This window comes from Suricata suricatta, chromosome 12, assembly GCF_006229205.1.
Source record: "Suricata suricatta isolate VVHF042 chromosome 12, meerkat_22Aug2017_6uvM2_HiC, whole genome shotgun sequence".
NCBI lineage: Eukaryota > Metazoa > Chordata > Mammalia > Carnivora > Herpestidae > Suricata > Suricata suricatta.
The window spans coordinates 90,966,667-90,985,654 of record NC_043711.1 but is presented as its reverse complement, the minus strand read 5'-3'; the positions used below and the strand labels follow the sequence as shown (position 1 = coordinate 90,985,654).

Here is an 18,988-nt window from a genome sequence, read left to right as displayed (position 1 = left end):
TCACGCTCTGTCTCTCAAAAATAAATAAATGTTAAAAAAATTAAAAAAAAACCTGTGAAATATAAAACAGGTACTAGATTTATAAAATATAAATATACAGTTGAGTCCATTTTTATTTATTTATTTTTTAATGTTTATTTTATTTTATTTTGTTTTTCATTTATTTTTGAGAGACAGAGAGAGACAGTGCGAGCAGGGGAGGGTCAGAGAGAGAGGGAGACACAGAATCAGAAGCAGGCTCCAGGCTCTGAGCTAGCTGTCAGCACAGAGCCCGATGCAGGGCTCAAATCCACGAACTGTGAGATCATGACCTGAGCCAAAGCCGGCTGCTTAACCGACCGAGCCACCCAGGTGCCCCTAATGTTTATTTTTAAGACACAGAGAGACAGAGATACAGAGCATGAGCGGGGGAGGAGCAGAGAGAGAGGGCGACAGGATCTGAATCAAGCTCCAGGCTTTGAGCTGTCACCACAGAGTCCCATGAGGGCCTTAAACTCACAAACTGAGATCATGACCTAAGCCAAAGTTGGTGCTTAACCAGCAGAGCTACCCAGGTGTCCCTAATCCATTTTTATTTTTTAATGTTTTTTATTTATTTTTGAGAGACAGAGAGAGATAGCTCAAGCAGGGGAGGGTCAGAGAGGGAGACACAGAATCTGAAGCAGGCTCCAGGCTCTGCGCTGTCAGCACAGAGCCTGATGTGAGGCTCGAACCCACGAACTGTGAGATCATGACCTGAGCCAAAGCCGGACGCTTAATGGACTAAGCCACCCAGGCACCCCCCTAATCCATTTTTAAAAGTGAACATCTGACTACCCCCAGGTAAAGAACTAGAACACTGCTCATACTCCCTCGGATCCCTATAGACAACTGTAGGTAACATTGGGATACTTGGTTCCTTTCTTTTTTTTTTTTTCCTAGTTATACCAATGTTCTTTCAGATCCCAAACCTCAGCCCTGTGACCGCCTGTGATAGGAGGGTCTGGGGTCTGCAGGGGACTGTGGCTAGAGGAGGGAGTGGGGTGGGGGTGGGGGGGTTGGGTCCCAGGCAGCTCCTCCCACTGCTCTTTCTGTGGCCTGTAGATGCGCTCCTGCATCGGCCCTTCTGACTCTGTCCCTGCTTGATGAGCAGCCAGGGTTGCGTGTGTTGGGGGCACGGCCAGAGGATACAGTCCCCTCGGAGTTAGCAGCCGGGCAGCCTGGCCTCTGGCAGACACAGGCTTTGCTCAGCTGCCTCACCCCAGGGAGTGGCTGGTCGGCCCCTCCGCAGAAGGAGGTAGCCAGAGGTTAAGAATGGGGGAGGCATTGCGGAGGAGAGTTCAGGAGGAAGGAATTGGTCCTGGCTGGCCAGGAGCTGGACAGAGCGGGCTGCCCACTGGGAGAATTACCGGGCTGCCTACCCCCGCCCCCAGCCCAGAGTGAAGTATTTCACACACACCAGCCAACAAAAGGGCACCTGCTGGTCACTCTTCCTGGAATGACTGCTTCCCACTGTTCTTGTGGACAAGCTGCAGGGGTTCGTCTTCAGATGTCCACTTAGAAACGTCTCCTTCTAGAACTCCACCTGCCCCTTCCCTGGCCCTCTGGGGTCTTCTCCTCAGTGGCCCGGAGCATCCTCTACTTAGTCCATTGTCATTCTACTGCAGCTTCATTCAGACTTTATGGACCAGAAAATCTCTTTCCTGGTGATTTATTGTCTTGGGGACCTCTTAAGATTAAAAAATAATTTCATAATAATTATTCCCTGTCATCTCTCCTCAGTTTATAAAAAAGCAATTTAAGTTTAAAATAACTTCCTTTACATCAGCATATTAACAAAGATTCATTAATTTATTTGAGGACAAAAGAAGAGCGCTTGGTAAGTGCCGGCCATGGTTCTGGACACTTGGGTGACCAGTGAATGAGAAGGACGGTGCTCCTTGCCTTCTGCAGTGGACCCTCAAGTAGGGGAGACAGAAATGTTAACAAATCAATAAGTAAGTTATAAAGTGTATCTTTTTAATGTCTATTTATTTATTTTGGAGGGGGAGAGAAAAAGAAGGAGAGAGAGAATCCCAAGCAGCCTTCGGGATGACAACGCGACTCAGGATCCCGACTTGGGGCCCAATCCCACAAACCACCAGATCATAATCAGCCCAGATCAAGAGTCAGGCTCTTAACCGACTGAGCCACTCAGGTGCCCCTAACGTGTATTTTTAAAAGGATCTTTAATGATGCTCCCAATTCATAAAGGCCTCCTACTCTTTGCCATTTAATCAAGTGATTCAGGCCAATATACTAAAAAACAGACCAATCTCTTTTCCAATGAAAACAAACACTTAGATTTTTTTTTAATTTTACTCTGACAGAGTGTAATCTCTTTATAAATCAGTGGCACTACAGTATAATGTCATAAAGAAGAAAAATTCTTTGTGAAAAGGCAGCACAAACTTCTATTTCCTTTAAAAAATTTTTTTAAATGTTCATTTATTTTTGAGAAAGACAGTGTGAGCAGGGGAAGGGCAGAGAGAGAGGCAGAGAGAAAGAGAGACAGAATCTGAAGCAGGCTCCATGCTCTGAGCTGTCAGCACAGAGCCTAACATGGGGCTCGAACCTACAAACTGTGAGATCATGACCTGGGCTGAAGTTGGATGCTTAACTGACTAAGCCACCCAGGCGCCCCCTGTATTTCCTTGTATTTAATCTTTAGTTTACATATATATATATGTACCTGTCCAACCTGGCTAAAACATAATGGTAATATCAGATGATTCCCATGCAATCATTCCACAGAGTTAGTGATTCTGTCTCCAACTAGACAAATTGTGTTCTTAAAGGGTGATAAATCTTTGGTTATTAAGGAAACTCACCTATTCAACACGTTGGAAATCCTAACATCTAACCCAACAGCTTGGTTCATTGGTAAGTTAATAAATGTTGCTTGGCTGAGTAAATGAATGATTATCTACTTCACTAGGTTTTAAGTTCCTTGAGGTCAGAGGCCATTTGCTTGTAACAAGTACTTGCTGACTAGATTAGGAAAGAAGAAAGCCCGCAATTCAGAGGTACCGCAGAAGCAGGCCATGCAGAACCCTGGAAATTGAGGTCTTCTGACACCCTCTGGTGGGCATTGTCTGAAGTGCATTGTCCTCGGGGGACTAAAAATCTGTGTTTTTCTTTTAAAAAAAAAAAATTTTTTTTTAATGCTTTATTTATTTTTGATACAGAGAGAGACAGAGCATGAGAGCGGGAGGGGCAGAGAGAGAAGGAGACACAGAACCAGAAGCAGGCTCCAGGCTCTGAGCTAGCGGTCAGGTCAGCACAGAGCCTGACACGGGGCTCGAACCCACGAACGTGAGATCTGACTTGAGCCAAAGTCGGAGGCTTATTGACTGAGCCACCCAGGCGCCCCTACCTCTGTGTTCTTGACCATTATGCAGTTTGCAGTGGAAAGTAACAATAATTGAGCACTTGGCAACTTTCAGAAGATAGATGCAGTTTCAGATACTATTTACAAGCTGTCTTCACAAATAACATCTTTCTAGCTACCTGCTTTTCATTCCCAATCATGAAAAACCAAACTGGTGTGACCACCATTATATCTTCTTTTTAAGAATGTCACTTTTTGAAGACTCAGAGACATCTTGTTACAGAAGAACCCCATGAGATAAATGTAACTTACAGACATGAAGATCATCTTTAGATGGGTCTAAGGAATTAATGCTGCTGTTCTCATTAGTTTATTAATTCCCTGCATGCGAGAATTTTTAAATTTTGTTTTTGTCTTTTGAGAGAAAGACAGGAGAGACAAAGAGAGACAGAGAGACAGAAAGACCGAGGGGGAGCGAGAGTCCCAAGCAGGCTCCACACTGTCGGCACAGAGCCAGACGTGGGTCCCAATCTCAAGACCGTGAGTTATGACCTGAGCTGAAACCAAGAATCAACTGAGCCACCCAGGAGCTCTTCTGCAGGAGAGTTTTTAAACATCAGTCCATTATAGGCATAAATCAGGCCAGTGTCTCCCAAGTTTGGTAGTTATCCTTGATTTAGGAGCATGCAAATATTTTAGACAGCTAGTGATGATGAATATTTTAATATAAATGTTTTATTTGTGATATAATAAATACCATTGGCACACAGAATCCATAATTTCAAGGATATTTTTGCTTGGGAAGCTATTTGGTAGGTTTTTAAGTTTGAAATGTGTGTTGTTTAAAGAAAAGCTTGAAGTAAATAATAGTACTGGTGGTATGTGGACATCGCAAAAGCAGTTAAGGGAGCTGTAATGGCCTCAATGGTGAGCCTGGTACCTGGGAATGTGCCCTTATTTGGAAATAGTCTTTGCAGATATAATTAAGGGTCTCAAGATGAGATTATCCCGGATTTAGGGTGGACCCTAAATCCAAGGACTATTGTCCTGATAAGAGGCAGAAGAAGTTGGAGGAAAGAAGGTTGTGTGCTAATGGAGGCAGAGACCCAAGTTATACAGCTACCAGCCAAGAAAGGCCCAGGATTGCAGGCAGTCACAGGAAGCTGGGAGAGAGGCATGGACAGGAGTCTCCTTCAGAGCCAGTCTTGCCAACAGCTTAGTGCTTCTGGCGTCCAGAACTGTGAGAAAATAAATTTCTGTTGCTTTAAGCTGTCCGGTAGTCATTTGTTACAGCAGTCCAAGGAAACTGATACAGTGGCCAAAAAAAAAAAAAAAAGCGTCAAGTTTAAGAAACGGAATTAGGCACCTTGCCATGACGGGGGTGAGAGGGTTTAGCTCTGTGATAAACGAAGCAACTGAGTCACCAACCCTCTCATCTGATCTTAACCCCCGGAGTCCAGCATTTTCACCCAATACAGTCGTTTTTTTTTTTAAGTTTTTAAAAATCCAGGAACTTAACATTTGAACTGAATAATTATTTTCCGCACTTTTTTCTAATAAAATTAAATCTCATGTCCCTATACCTGGATCACCATAATGACCTCTGGTTCATAAACTAACTCTTGGGAAGGGTTGAGCTCCTCTTGGTTCCCCATTTATGGATGAGAAAACTAAGGCGCAGATGGACGAGGCGTCTCCAAGTTTCCAAAAGAGACTAAATGATGCTGTGACCACTGCTCTTATCCCTATGATACTGCATTTGTTCTCTCCCATATCCAGCAAATACTCCCGGAGCACTTTTTTCCCAGACCCAGAGAAGACTCCGAGGCTGCCACCTGGCGGCGGGACTGGGAGAAGGGAGAGGAGGACCGCGGGGTCCCGCAGCGGACGCGCTGCAGAGGCCGCCAATGGCCAGGAGGGGGAGCGCGAGCGCTCCTCGAGGGGTGGGGCTCGGGGGCGGCGCGCATGCGCCCAAGAGAAGGCCCGGCGCCTTCCAAAGCGAAGGGCAAGACGGTAGCCGGGAGGACACCGGGAGGCGGACGGTGGCCGACGAGGTCGGGCATGGAGCATCTGGAGCGCTGCGCAAGGTTCCTCCGCGGGACGCTGGTGCGAGCGGCGGTGCGGCGCTACCTGCCCTGGGCGCTGACGGCCTCCATGCTGGCGGGCTCCCTCCTCAAGGAGCTCTCCCCGCTGCCCGAGAGCTATCTCAGCAACAAGCGCAACATCCTCAACGTGTGAGTGCGTCCCGGGTCCTCCCCTGTCCCCGCCATAGCCGACCCGCCGTCTCCTCGTCCAGAGAGCCGGGGCTTAGCTGCCCTGATGGACGAGTCATCGGAAGGGGAGGCCTTCCCCGTCGTGACAGGTGCATCTGCACGCGTGTCGCGGCCGAGGCACTCCCGAGTAGCTAGTGGCAGTAGCAGTTGGTGTCCGCACGCCCAGACGAGCCACCCTGAGTTGACTGGGCAGGGAGTGATTGGCAGGGCTGTGTGCGTGTCTGCGTGCGTCTGGCGGGGTGTGGGATGGGATGGGGCGTTGAATTCGCCTCTGTCCCTGCGCCCCCACCTCCTCGTGGAGTAAGTGTCGGCCCTGGACCTGCCTGGGAGATGCCACCTCCCTCCTGCTTGCTTGTATCAGACTCCACGCTAAGTCCGACCCCCGTCCCCCGTCCCAGCTTGTGACAGAATCCCATTACCACCCGTGAAAGACTTGCCTTCTCCCCCTGGCCCCCTAATCTTTGCGAACTCCGCTCCCAAGATAGTCCCCGAGGAGTGGAAGCCTCCAGCCTCTGACCTTTCCCCTGGATCTCCCGGGACCTTTTCAGCCACTGAGAGTTCCTGGCGGTGGCCCAGGAGAGTGAGCCCAGCGGGGCCCTTTGAGACATCTTCTTAACTCCACCCACTCACGCCTTTTTTTTTTTTTTAACCACTGGTTTTTAAGTTTATTGCACGAAAACACTGTTGCAGTTGTGTCTGGCGCCTTAGCCCACTCGGCCATCCTGACACCAACACTGTTGCAGTTGTAAAGGGAAACTCTGAAAGATAAAAACTTCGCCCTTGAAGTGCACTTTGATTCTTCTTTAGAGTTACAGCGTCAGCAGCATCTCCCAAAAGTCAACCTGTGTTTCGTTATCTGCCCAAAACCCTGGATTCTCTCCCCAGCAGTTTTGTCAAATGCCTGACAGGTCCTGGCAAGAGCCTTGCATATCAGTCCCATGGAAGAAGTGAGTGACAGGCTCTTGGGTGGTGTGAGAGAAGCCTTTGGAACCCAGGAAAAAGTCATCCTGTCCTTGGCCCCCCCTTCTTCCTCACCCATGGGTGGAGGCTGGACTAAGAATAGATGGATGATGAGTGCGGTGGTAGCCCCAGGTCTCTTGCATGTGTGTTTCCCGTGCTGGACCCCAGGTCAGCCCTCTTAGATGAGCAAGGGGAGGCAGGCGGGCAGCGGCCACTTTATCTGGCCTGGGTGAGCTGGGAGCCAAGCGCCCTGGCAGACAAGTCTCTGTTGTGTGTGGGTAACCATAGACTCTGAAGTTTGGTTCCAAGCCTCTGGGCTAATTGGAGGGAACCAGTGAATCATTGGCTCTGGGAGGGATTTCGAAAATCACTTGGCCTCCTCAGCTCTTGTTTTATAGCTGGGGAAACTGAGGCCTGGAGAAGTGTAGTAACAAGTTGAGTCGAAGTCAGGATTTAAACCTGATCTTCTAACTTGCACTCAAGCTCTGTTCTGAGATCATTTCTGCCATGTAGGAAAGAGCCAGTGTTGGGAAAAAAACATGGGCTTTGGGGTTTACTCTGGGCTTGCTGGAGGTTTGATTGTGACCCTGGGCAAGTTACTGAACTGTTCTGAGCCTCACATTCTTTATAAAATGGGGCAAGTGAGACCTTCTCTTGGGCTAATTGGGAGTGTTCTTTGTGTTCACTTTCCCTGAGCCGGGATCACAGACGAAGATCACAGGCCCTGGATTTGAATCCCAGCTGCACCACTTCTGACCTCCGCTTGGGGCATACTACTTGTGTGCCTCTGTTTTCTTATCTGTGAAATGGGGGTAATAACAGTGCCTACCTCTCAGAGTTGTTTAAGGGTTACATTTAAAGAACTTAGTAAGTGAAGTGGCTATCTGTACCTTTTACCAACTTTTCTTATTTCCCCTCCCTCGAGAGTCTAGAGACCTGAGTCATGACATTGTTTCCTTTCCACCGTGTCCCCTCTCTTCACTTCCACTTTCCTCCTCTGCCAGGTATTTTGTCAAACTGGCCTGGGCCTGGACCTTCTGTCTCCTCCTGCCTTTCATCGCCCTCACCAACTACCACCTGACGGGCAAGGCCGGCCTGGTCCTGCGGCGGCTGAGCACCCTGCTCGTGGGCACGGCCATCTGGTACGTCTGCACAGCCCTCTTCTCCAACATCGAGCACTACACGGGCAGCTGCTACCAGTCGCCAGCCCTGGAGGGGGTCAGAAGGGAGCACCAGAGTAAGAAGCAGTGCCACGGGGAAGGAGGCTTTTGGCACGGCTTCGACATCTCCGGCCACTCCTTCCTGCTGACCTTCTGCGCCCTCATGATCGTGGAGGAGATGGCTGTGCTGCACGAGGTGAAGACCGACCGGAGTCACTGCCTCCACGCCGCCATCACCGCCCTGGTGGTGGCCCTGGGCTTCCTGACCTTCATCTGGGTGTGGATGTTTCTGTGTACGGCCGTTTACTTCCACAACCTGTCCCAGAAGCTGTTCGGCACCCTGTTCGGTTTGCTGGGCTGGTACGGCACCTACGGGTTTTGGTATCTGAAATCCTTTTCCCCAGGACTTCCTCCCCAGAGCTCCAGCTTGAATTTGAAGCGAGACAGTTACAAGGAGTAAGAGAGAAACAAAAGGGCTGGGAGATAGCAGGGCAATGGCTAATGTATTTTTTCCTTATTTTTCTCGGTTACTTGACTAAATTATCGGTCGTTCTGCAGTGAGGAGGCTCACCGGGCGGTTTTGGTGACTGGTGGTGGAGTCTGGGGAGGGACTTGAATCCCCACACTTCTTGGCGATGTCATCTTGTGTCACAAACACCACCCTTCCCAGTCAGGCACTTTTTGTCCCTGGCAAGACTTGACCTTAATCTGGAATGTCCCTTTTGTCTCTAAAGGGCAGAGCTAAGGCTCAGAGAGAGGACGGAATCAGGAGGGCCTCCACCGTGTGGCTGAAGGGGAGGCTGGGGCCTCAGTGCCCTTCTCTGCTACCGTCATGCTCTCTCTGATTCTGGTCGTCTCGTATTTTAATGGCTGATTTAATGCTGTTATTGAATAATATCGCCCTCTGGTCAGCTTTGCGGAAGCGTTTATCTCCAGCAGGGTTCTTTAGAAAACACCCACCTGCCTGAAAGACACTCTCAGGCTGTGGAATTTGTTTATCCTCAGAATGTTCCATATCACAACTGGCTTGTGATTAGCTGCCAAAACAGTTCAACTCAAGTGCCTGCCTCTGTGGCTGAGCACTGGATGATTTTTATGTAGCGAATGTTGCCAGTTTTCTGTCCGTGTGGCCCATTATGTATTGGTTTTTGGAGCAATAAGGTTACCTTTTTGTCCCTACTATTTTGAGCAAAACCTTTATTGTTTCAATAACAGCTGTGGGATGTGTTCTTTGTTCGTAAACTCCTGACCATGACCCACAGCCCCGCTGCTGCACTTTGGCACGTGTGTAGATAGCTCTGACGGTTTTCTTAGAACACTACTTTACTTCTTATAAACCAGACTCCTGGCTGATGGTGTTAAATTCCCCCTCACTTCATGGGGCTGTTTTCTTGGTTAAGAGTAAAACCTGAAAGCAGACATTGTAATCATAGCTTGATGAAATTTAAGCTGAGTCAGGGTAACTTTGCAAAACGCGTTCTTGCCCTGAAACTTTCCTGACCACACATCAGTGGTGTCAACTGAACGGCGTCCTTCAGACTCGGCTGATAACTGACCGGTCTGCTGTGGCCCAAGGAATTTTTACATTTTGGACAAGACCGTGGTAAATCAGAGGTGAAGGAAAATGTCTCCCGTTGCCTCTGAAGCCGACTGTTGGCAAAAATGTCCTTCTTAAATGTTGGTGTGAGTTTGGCGCCTCCCTCCAACTCGTTCCACCCCCGACAACACGAGACCCAACCTGGGTCCCCTCAGCTGGCCTTGAACTCGGCCCTTCCTTTCCCCTTTGCACACTTCTCAGTGTTCAGCCTTGTTCTTCTGCAACCTGTCACCTCCACCCACAGAGGTACTTACAGCTCTGTGCTGGGACACGCCCCTCCCCCCGCCACCTCCGCAGGTTGCAGGCTGTCTCTTTACTGTCTCTTTAGGCCTTTTGTACCCAGCCCCTCGCATTTTGGGTGGTCATCCTGGAAGCTTACTTCATGCTCCTCCTTTCCCCCGAAGTTAAGCCCGACAAGCACTACACTTGACTGCCTTAACTCAAGCTTACACTGTTAGGAGCTTGAGGCCTGGGAAATCTTCAGGGTAAACTGTATTTCATATAAAGATGTATTTAAAATATGTATTTGGTATCCCATCAGGCTGCATGTTAATTTGTATCGATCAAAATGTGAGGGGCGATACGCTGTACCGAAAGGTGGCAGAAATGCTGGCTCCGAGATCTCAGCGGTGTCACCATGGTGCTCTGGGATGTTGGGAGGCCCATCATTTCATGGGGCCCATCGTATCTTGCCAGTGCTCCCCTTTGGAGTTTACGTCTGTGAACTGGGAGCAGAGGGGAGTTCTGGGGGCGGGGGGGGGGTGGGGCTTGTTGAAGGGATTGAAGTCTCTCCTGAGTTTCATGTTCAGCACCAAAAGGCAACAGGCACAAGGTGACTCCATGTGTCCATTTGTCACCCTTAAATATCCAGACATTTCCCCTTGCAGATCTGCTTGAGGCTCAGCATTGAATGAACTCTGCGGAAAGTGTCAGTTATGGACCGTTGTGTATGGAGTGGTCTTCCGCCGCTTCCTGCTCAGTGTTAGGCCCTCACCTTTTCCTTGGGAACGTGCTCCCTACCCCTGTGTGAGACAGCGTGGTGTAGCTGGGAGAGTCTGGGCTTAGGAAATGTGAGATGCGGGTTCAGATATTGGCACCACCGCTGAGGGCTGTCTGACCACGGGCAGGCTTCATGTCCGCATCCGAGGCGTGCAGATGACCCTGGAGGATTAAGGGAAATGATGTATGTAAGACGCCCAGCACGTGCGCTTAGCAGACCACAGTCCCCGTCCCCTTTTTCCTTTACCTAAAGCCTTTAGAACTTCTGACTCCTTGGAGGAGGCAGGGAAACTAACATCTACTTTTGAGTACCATTTGGGGTCTGGGTCTCCCGTTGAAGTAGTCTTGTGTCATGTGAAAAGTGTCTGTCGTCCCCAGGTGCTGAACAAGGGGCTCCAAAGGGCATCTGTGATCACAGAACACCGCCATGCTTGTTTGGTGTCTCGGCGCTGAGGTTCACTCACTGACGCCTCGTTTTCCGTGTGCAGCTGTCATAGTCTGAGTACCAGATTGTATTTAGAGTTTGGCTCCAGCCACTGTTACATACACACAGATCGTGTGTGTAAACAAGCAAATTAAGTAAACTGGAGATAATGAAATCCCACGTTCCATGTTTTGTGTGTTCCTTTCTAAAACCCTTAAGAAAGCCCAGAACCAGGAAAGCTCAGCCTGCTTGGTGAAAATGGTATAGTTCTTCCTTGAGCTACTCGCTATACTCATTACACGAGGACATTTCATGACTATGGTTACTCTTTTTTTTTTTCTCCCAAATCCTATAACCTAAGTATACGTTCAGTCACATATTTCTTTTTTTTTCTGGTTTTGTTTTCCAGTCATATATTCCTTAGCTTGATTTACTCCTTCCCTCTGTGTCTTATCTGTGTCTGAGTCCTGAGATCGGAATCAGCCCGATCTGGGAGTTTTCCTGCAGAAGGAGCAGAGGTGAGCCTCAGTGGAGGTGACACTGATGAACAGTTACAGAGCTCACTGATGAGGTCGGCTGTCAACGTGCCCTGTGCCCTGGAGGCCTGGACACCTGTGAGGGCCTTCTGTGCCCATCGGTGCCTACTCATTTGTCAGCCTCACCTGCTTGGCACCCCAGGTAGTGTCTGTTGAAAGCTCCAGAAAGTTCCATGGCTGGAGGATTAAGAGCTCCTCCGAGAAGGAACCAACAACCACCGTCAAGTGTTTGGTTGTTTCTTGGTTTTTTTTTTTTGATGTTTCTTTATTATTCAGAGAGACAGAGTGTGAGCAGGGGAGGGGCAGAGAGAGAAAGGGAGACTGAATCTGAAGCAGGCTCCAGGCTCCAAGCTGTCAGCACAGAGCCCAGTGGCCCGACGTGGGGTTTGAACTCATGAACAGCGAGATCATGACCTGAGCCAAAGTTGAATGCTTCACTGACGGAGCCACCCAGGCGCCCCTGAAGTGTTCTGGGTGCCTGGGAACGTAGAGTAGGGGACAGCCAGATGCCCTGGGGAATTAGGGGATGTTTTCACAGAACATAACCACTCTTTTGGCTCTTGAAGGTGGGGAGGAGTTCAGGCAGTCAGGCAGAGAAGAGAGCCCAAGGAAGGGAGAACAGGATGCACAAAGGCACAGAGATCTGCTGTGGTGACTTTTATCGAGACGTCCCTTCTCAAGGAGCATGACATTCCCCCATGTTGCGGAGCAACAGGGCATGGAGGACTGCGGGGTGAGGGGTGTCCCCTGCTGTAACGTGCAGAGCACTCAGCTACAGGCGAGGGTACTTGGCTTTGAGCTGGATTCTGCCACTACAGGCCCCGCTTTCCTGTGTGACTCTGGATTCGTTGCTCACCATCTCTGGCTGTCAATTCCTTACCTGATCAATGAGGGGGGCGGACTGAGTAATCTCACCCACTCTTCTGCTCTATTCCCTCTCTCTGTTCTGCTTCCCAAGCTGGTTGTGACTCCTGTTTTAGGAAACAACGTGAAAAGAGACTCCTACTCAGAGCTGAGGTGGCAGCTGGTTTTCTAGTGAGGGACGGAGGAGCCCACCTGTGGGTGCTCTTTATCACCCCGCCCCCACCCCCGCTGTTCTCTGCATCCATAGCCTAGTGTAGCTCAGACTGGATTGCACGCGTTCGTCCGGACTCACTGGACATGGGAGCTGAGCCTCGTTCCCAGAGGGATGAACCTCAGCAGTCTTATCAAAAAACGAGTCTCTAAACTTGCGCCATTTTTGACAGACCACTTTTGACCAGGGAGAAGGTAGATTCTGTTCAGAGAAACCCTGTGCCATGTATTCACCTTCAGAAATTGTCCCAGAAGCCCCTAAAACAGTCTCTGAGTTTTGAATGCTGAACACACATCACAGAAAGCGGTGCTCTCCTACCCTGGGGAGAGGGGAGGTAGTAATTGGCACCGCATGTGTCGAAGGTAACCTAGCGGTGTCCAGACTTAAGACGTGTGGACCAGCAATCTCTGTCTAGGGCCGTGGGCCGTGGAAAGGAGTGGAGAAGAGGGCAAACAAGTATAAAGACTTCATTGCAGCTACTGGTCGTAGTGAGAAGTTGTCAAGATCTGTTTAACCGATGCCAGTCGGTCTAACCAAATCACGGTAATGATATTAAAAATGCAGTGCAGTCACTGCAGAGAATCCATGCTGTGTTCGCACGGGATCTGGAGGCAGGAGGCTTGTGTTCGCACTGCCTGTGACTTACAGCTGTGTGTCCTCTATCCGGTCATTCTCCCCCAGCCTCTCTTCCTGGAGTGTAAGGTTGGGATGATGGGGGCTCCCCTCACTCAACATTCAGGGCTTCAGTATTCAAGGAGCCAGGCACTGTGGGAGGCCCGGTGTTAATTCAGAGAGACCTGGTGCCTTTGGGGGGATCCGTCGAGCTGGGTGCAGGCAGCGCATTGAGCAACTCCAAGCTGTGCTGAGTGTCGAAAGCACAGTGCGCCCCCAGCCTACTCTGGCCTTGTCACAGCCCAGGCAGAGGTGGTTTGCGTAAAGCATTTAGAAAAACCAAAGAGGGAAGAGATTAACATGGACTCCGGCCAGACTGCCTGCGTCCAAATCCTCGCTCTGCCACACACATTCTGGTTATGTGAACTCGATCCTTAATTAAGTTCCCTAATCTCCTGGCTTCAGTTTCCTCATCTGTAAAATGGGGATGGTATGAGTACCTACTGCATAGGGTTGTCAGGAGGACTAAATGAATAGATACCTGGAAAGTGCTTAGCACAGGGTCTGGTGTACCGGAAGCGCCACACGAAGGCCTCCAAGTGCGCAGGAAGTCTCTAGTGTGCCATCGTTGCCATAACTTACTTTAAAGTCGGGAAAAAGAAACCCCACGCGCGTCAGCACTTTAATTTTGATCAACTCAGAAGTAATTAAAATGTACAGTTAATGCCGCGTCCCAGTGACCCAGCATGGGAATGGAGCCTCTCAGAGTCTGCAGTCTGCTTTCAGGGCGCATGGAGGGACGAGGGAAGGCAAGAGACGTGGGCTCCGGGAGAGCCGAGAGGAAAGGCCATCTGTTCATCTGTGGCGTGTTTGGGACAAGGTAAAGTAGGTCTCCCTGTCGAGGTGCTGGCCGCTCACAGGCGAGCTAAAGGCTGGCTGGCCCGGCTTGCCAGCCGCTTACTTTTGGGAATGGGGCTGGGTGCCTTATCACGGATAAGGTGTCTCCTCTGCCAGGGTGTGGCTGAGGCCTCTGAGTGCTTAGGAGATAAGCAGGTGGGGAAGCCTGGGAGTCACCCCTTATTAGCATCTTCATTTTGGAGCAAAGTTGTACAGGCCCTGCCCAAAGGAGCTGCTCTCGCCCCCTGCCCCTCCCCATTCCTTTTTGACTTCCGCTTGCATTTCCCGAGCATTCTGCGTCTGCCAGATACCCCCACGCCCCTGGGGACTAATGCAGGGGTGAATGGTGACTCTCTGGAGTCTGTAGAAGCTTTGGATTGGAGCGAGCAGACTGCATTCAAATCCTGTCTGTCCGCTCCCTGGCTGTATGACCTCAGGCAAGTCACTTAGCCTCTCTGGGCTTGTGAAATGGGCTTGAGACTTTTTTTCTACCTCACTAATCTTTGGGTGGTTAATGAAAAGCATGGATGGGAAAATGTTCTATACGCTTTAAAATGTCAGGCCCCTACGAGGGCTGTTTATTACTGAAGAGATTCGCATTATATAGTGAATGTCGCTCTCAAAAGCCTGGGCACTAAAACTCCTACATGTCCCCAGTAACATGAGTTGGGGTCAAACTCACAAACTGTGAGTTGGTGTCACCAATATAATTTTTAAAATGCAACATTGGATAAAATTAGTAACAACCAGCATTTGTTCTGATTTTTTAAATCTGGTGCCTGACGTTTTTATTATATTATCTCACCCTAGGCCGTAGAGAAAACAGGAAGGTCTTTGGCTTCTAACAGTTGGTTTCATATCTCAGCTCTGCCTCTGTATTAGTGAACTATTGCTGTAACAGTGCTTTGTAACAAACCTGCCCCAATGTGCTGGCTTATGACTGCAGATGCTCGTGGGTGACTGCAGCTCACTGACATGGGCAGGTCTTTTTTTTTTTTTTTAATGGTTTTTATTTTATTTTTGAGAGACAGAGACAGCACGAGCAGGGGAGGGTCAGAGAGAGAGGGAGACACAGAATCTGAAGCAGGCTCCAGGCTCTGAGCTAGCCGTCAGCACAGAGCCCGACACGGGGCTCGAACCCACGAACCGTGAGATCTTGACCTGAGTTGAAGCCGGACGCTTAACCGACTGAGCCACCCAGGCGCCCCAACATGGGCAGGTCTTAACTAGTGAGCTCTGCTCCAGGCCACAAGCTGGGCTCAGGTCTGCTCTACTCTCATTCTGGGGTTCAGACTAAAAGGGTAGCAACTCTCTGGGGCGTGATCTTCTTGTAATGATCCCTGGGGCACGAAAGCCTAAGACACAGTGAACAGTACATTAAAGCCTCTGCTTGCATCACATCCTTCCGTTAACATTCCACTGGCCCAAGGTGGTCATATGGGCAAGTCCGGCATCTGCAGCACAGAAAATAAAGAAAACTCCACTCACAGTGGGACATGCTACAAAATTCTGTGGCAAAGGCTTTGGATATAGAATCCTGTTAGGAAATCCAGTAACCCAACCTACCGCTTGTACCTTGGGTGCCTAACTCTCTAAGCCTCTGTTTCTTCATCAGTGAAACATAGAAGAGTTAGAAATAATTTATGTGAATTTCCTAGGGCATAGTTAGTATTCAGTGGATGGCAGCTATTATTATTATTATCAAGCCCACTTTATTTTTTTTAAATGTTTTATTTATTTTTGAGACAGAGAGAGACAAATTATGAGCAGGAAGGGGCAGAGAGAGAGGGAGACAGAATCGGAAGCAGGCTCTACACTCTGAGCTGTCAGCACAGAGCCTGACGAGGGGCTTGAACCCACGAACATGAGATCATGACCTGAGCCAAAGTCGGAGGCTTAACCGGCTAAACCACCCAGGTGCTCCTCAAGTCCATTTTAGAAATGAGAAAACTGAGGCCTCTAGGCACTGTGGGCTTAGGTTGCTAAGGAAGAATGAAACAGGTCTTTGGAGATGTGTTGGAGTGACCTGGACAAGTATTCCGTGGCTTTGGGAGAGAAAGCTGTGAGCTGAAGAAAATATGGTTTTATTGTCCTCTCCACCACAAATCTTCCTGTGAATGATGGAGGGACCTTTTGCAACAGGGTAGACTTTGAGGATGTCCATTACCATGGTCTGGGGGGTGCTGGTGACTAAACTCTGATAGCCCCACATTCTCTTCACCTCTACTTCCCTCCGTGATTCCTCACAGAAGGCTCAGCAACCAGTGGATTCTGAGCACATGTTTGCATATTGATTCTTCATGTCCTCTGCCCTAAGTTCTTTCCATGACATTCCAAGAGACAGAATGGGACCAGGGAAAAGACTCTTGGCTTTAGCTCACTCATAGTGGGATCCTGACCAAACCAGACACCAGCCCATCTAGGGCCTCAGTTTCCCCATATGCAGAACAGGTGGATGGATGTTCATGGTGGCTTCCAGCCTGGACTTTGAGTCTATGATTTCCTCTAACCATCTGCCTCTGCCTTTTCTCATTCAGTTATTCCTTGTGTTAGTCTGCCAGCTGTGCGCCAAGATCTGTTCTCTCCTTCCTTAGCGATATGCTGCCCAACCATGGACATTTCCAGTCTCCTTTGCTGCTGGGCAAGGCCCTGTGATTAAATTCTTACCTATGGAATATAAGTGGAGGTGATGTGACCCTCTTCCAAGTGTAGGCCTTAAAATACTGGACACATGTTCTTCCATATTCTCTTTCCCTTCTGATCAGATAAAACCAGGACCTCACATGCCCTGCGGATGAGGACAAGGCACAGGAGGAAGGTGGAGAAACAGCATGGAAGGAGTCTGGGTCCCTGAACAAAGACAGAAAACAGACTCACCAGAAAACAGTCTATACCACTCACCTCGTTAATGGGACAAAACTGAATTTCCACTCTCCTAAGTCTTGATTTTCCACCCCCTCTTGTTAAAAACCACTTGGAGGGGGGCACCTGGGTGGCACAGTCAGTTAAGCATCCAACTTCAGTTCAGGTCATGATCTCACAGTTTGTGAGTTCGAGCCCTGCATCGGGCTCTGTGCTGACAGCTTGGAGCCTGGAGCCTGCTTCGGATTCTGTTTCCCTCTTTCTCTGCCCCTCCCCTGCTCACATGCTGTCTGTCTGTCTCTCTCTCAAAAACAAAATAAATAATAAATATCTAAAAAAGTTTTTTTAATATAAAATGAAACCAAAACAACAACAACAAAACTCGCTTGGTCATTCTTAACAGTTCTGCATTCCCTGCCTGCTGTACTCCATCTCCTTCTTTATTCCCGCTTCTCCAGGCCTGGCTTCCTTGCTCTCCAGGCAGATGCCCTGGGAAAAAGCTGTGATGTGTTAGGCATTTGGTGAGACACAGCTCAGTTGGGCATCAGCCTCTCTGCCAGCTCTTCTAACAGCTGAAGACCCTCCCCGTCTCCAAACTGAGACGGGGGCTTCTCAATCTTTGATATGAGAAGTCACCTTAGAGTCTCAGCAGGACCCGACAGACCTCCACCTCTTCCTGCTGCTCAGTCACCCCCTTCCCCTGTACCCCAAAACCCAGGCTAAGCCTCCATTTATCACTCAGGGTAAAGTCCTGTGTTAAGCCCATCCCAACGTTTCTGTCTCTCTATCTAGGTAGAAGGGCTATTTGGGTAGATCAGGAAAAGCTCCTCACGGCCCCACACACTAGACTAGTTACAACACTGGAAAATGGGTGGGTCTGGAGAAGGGTCATGTTTTATTGTGAATTCCTGCAGGTGATGACTCAAAGTGCCATTTTTCGAGATGTGGCTTCTTTTTTTAAACTTTTTAAATGCTTATTTACTTTTGAGAGTGAGAGAGAGAGAGAGAGAGAGAGAGAGAGAGAGAGAGAGAGTGTGTGTGTGAGTGGAGGAGGGGCAGAGAGAGAGAGGAAGATGCAGAATCCAAAGCAGTCTCCAGCTCTGAGCTGTCAGCACAGAGTACAACACAGGGCTCGAACCCCATGGAGTTTGTCCCCAGGACAAAACACTGATCCATTACATTGATGACATCATGTTGCACCCAGTGAAAGGAAATAGCAAGTGCACCAGATGCTTTAGTAAGACCCATGTATGCCACAGGGTGGTATATAAACCCCAGGAACATTCAGGGACCTGTAGCCTTGTTGACATTTCTAGGGACCCAGGGGTTAGGAAATATCAGGCTATGCCTTCCAAGTGAAAGAAGTTGCTACACTTACCACTAAGATAAAAGCACTACAATTGGTGGCCCTGTTTGGATTTGAGAGGCAATGTACACCCATTTGTGTGTGCTGCTCCAGGGTAACCCGTAGGGACTCCTGGTTTTGGATGGATCCCAAAGCAGATGCAGGCTGTAGTTCAGATGCTCTGAATGACCCAACAGATCCAATGGTGTTGAAATTGTCTGTGATTTGGACATAGTGTGCGGAGCCCCCAGCCAGCCCTAATAGGAAAATCTTAGTACACACCCCATGCTCTTGGAAAAAAGTCATCTCCTTTTCTGCATATAACAACTATCCTTTTGAAAATTCATTTATGGCTGGCTACTGGGCCCTGGTAAAGACTGAACACCTGACCATGAGATACCAAATGACGAGGCCACCTGAGCTTCCCTTTGTAAACTGGATGTCATCTGACTGATCAAGCCATAAGGCTAGGTATGTAGAGAAGCATTCTATCAATTGGAAGTGAAACAGCTCAGAGGATATCAACTATTCCTGCCACATCGCCACCTCTTCCTCATCCAACACCTAAGCTCTTGTGACGAACTCCCTCTGATCAAATGATGGAGGAAGAGAAAACTAATCCTGGTACCAACTGGAAGTGGATGTCCACAGCACCACGAGGAATGCCCTCAAAGACATTGGAGGAGGAGACTCCTCACCATGAACAGGACTTCAAGCAGTAACTGTAGTTGACAACCGTATCTAGATGGAGACAGAAGTCCAGAAAGATGGATCTACACATATTCATGGAATGGATGATTTGGCTGGGTGATCAAGAGCATGGAAAGGGCCTGAATGGATATAGCACAGAAAGAGAGGATATTTATGTCTCTCCCAAAAGTACTCACTGTAGAGGAGAG

General features: G+C 49.0%; 1 protein-coding gene across 2 annotated transcripts; it reads left to right on the top strand.

Annotated features, from left to right (window-relative positions):
• The first annotated feature begins 5,340 nt into the window (after positions 1–5,340).
• FITM2 (fat storage inducing transmembrane protein 2) lies at positions 5,341–16,872 on the top strand. 2 transcript variants are annotated; one of them, XM_029918508.1, is made up of 3 exons: positions 5,341–5,583; positions 7,587–8,102; positions 16,648–16,872. In XM_029918508.1, coding segments are annotated over exons 1-3 (690 nt in total). In that variant the 5' UTR covers positions 5,341–5,410; the 3' UTR covers positions 16,649–16,872. The 2 variants fall into 2 exon arrangements, with proteins under 2 accessions (XP_029774368.1, XP_029774367.1); XM_029918507.1 differs by lacking the exon at positions 16,648–16,872 and having other exon boundaries at positions 7,587–10,942.
• The last annotated feature ends 2,116 nt before the right edge of the window (positions 16,873–18,988 follow it).

Excerpts from the sequence above, each read along its gene's own strand:
- FITM2 (XM_029918507.1), top strand. The coding sequence starts at position 5,411 with ATGGAGCATCTGGAGCGCTGCGCAAGGTTCCTCCGCGGGACGCTGGTG. Across the intron at positions 5,584-7,586 it reads AAGCGCAACATCCTCAACGT|GTATTTTGTCAAACTGGCCT; the intron begins GTGAGTGCGTCC and ends CTCCTCTGCCAG.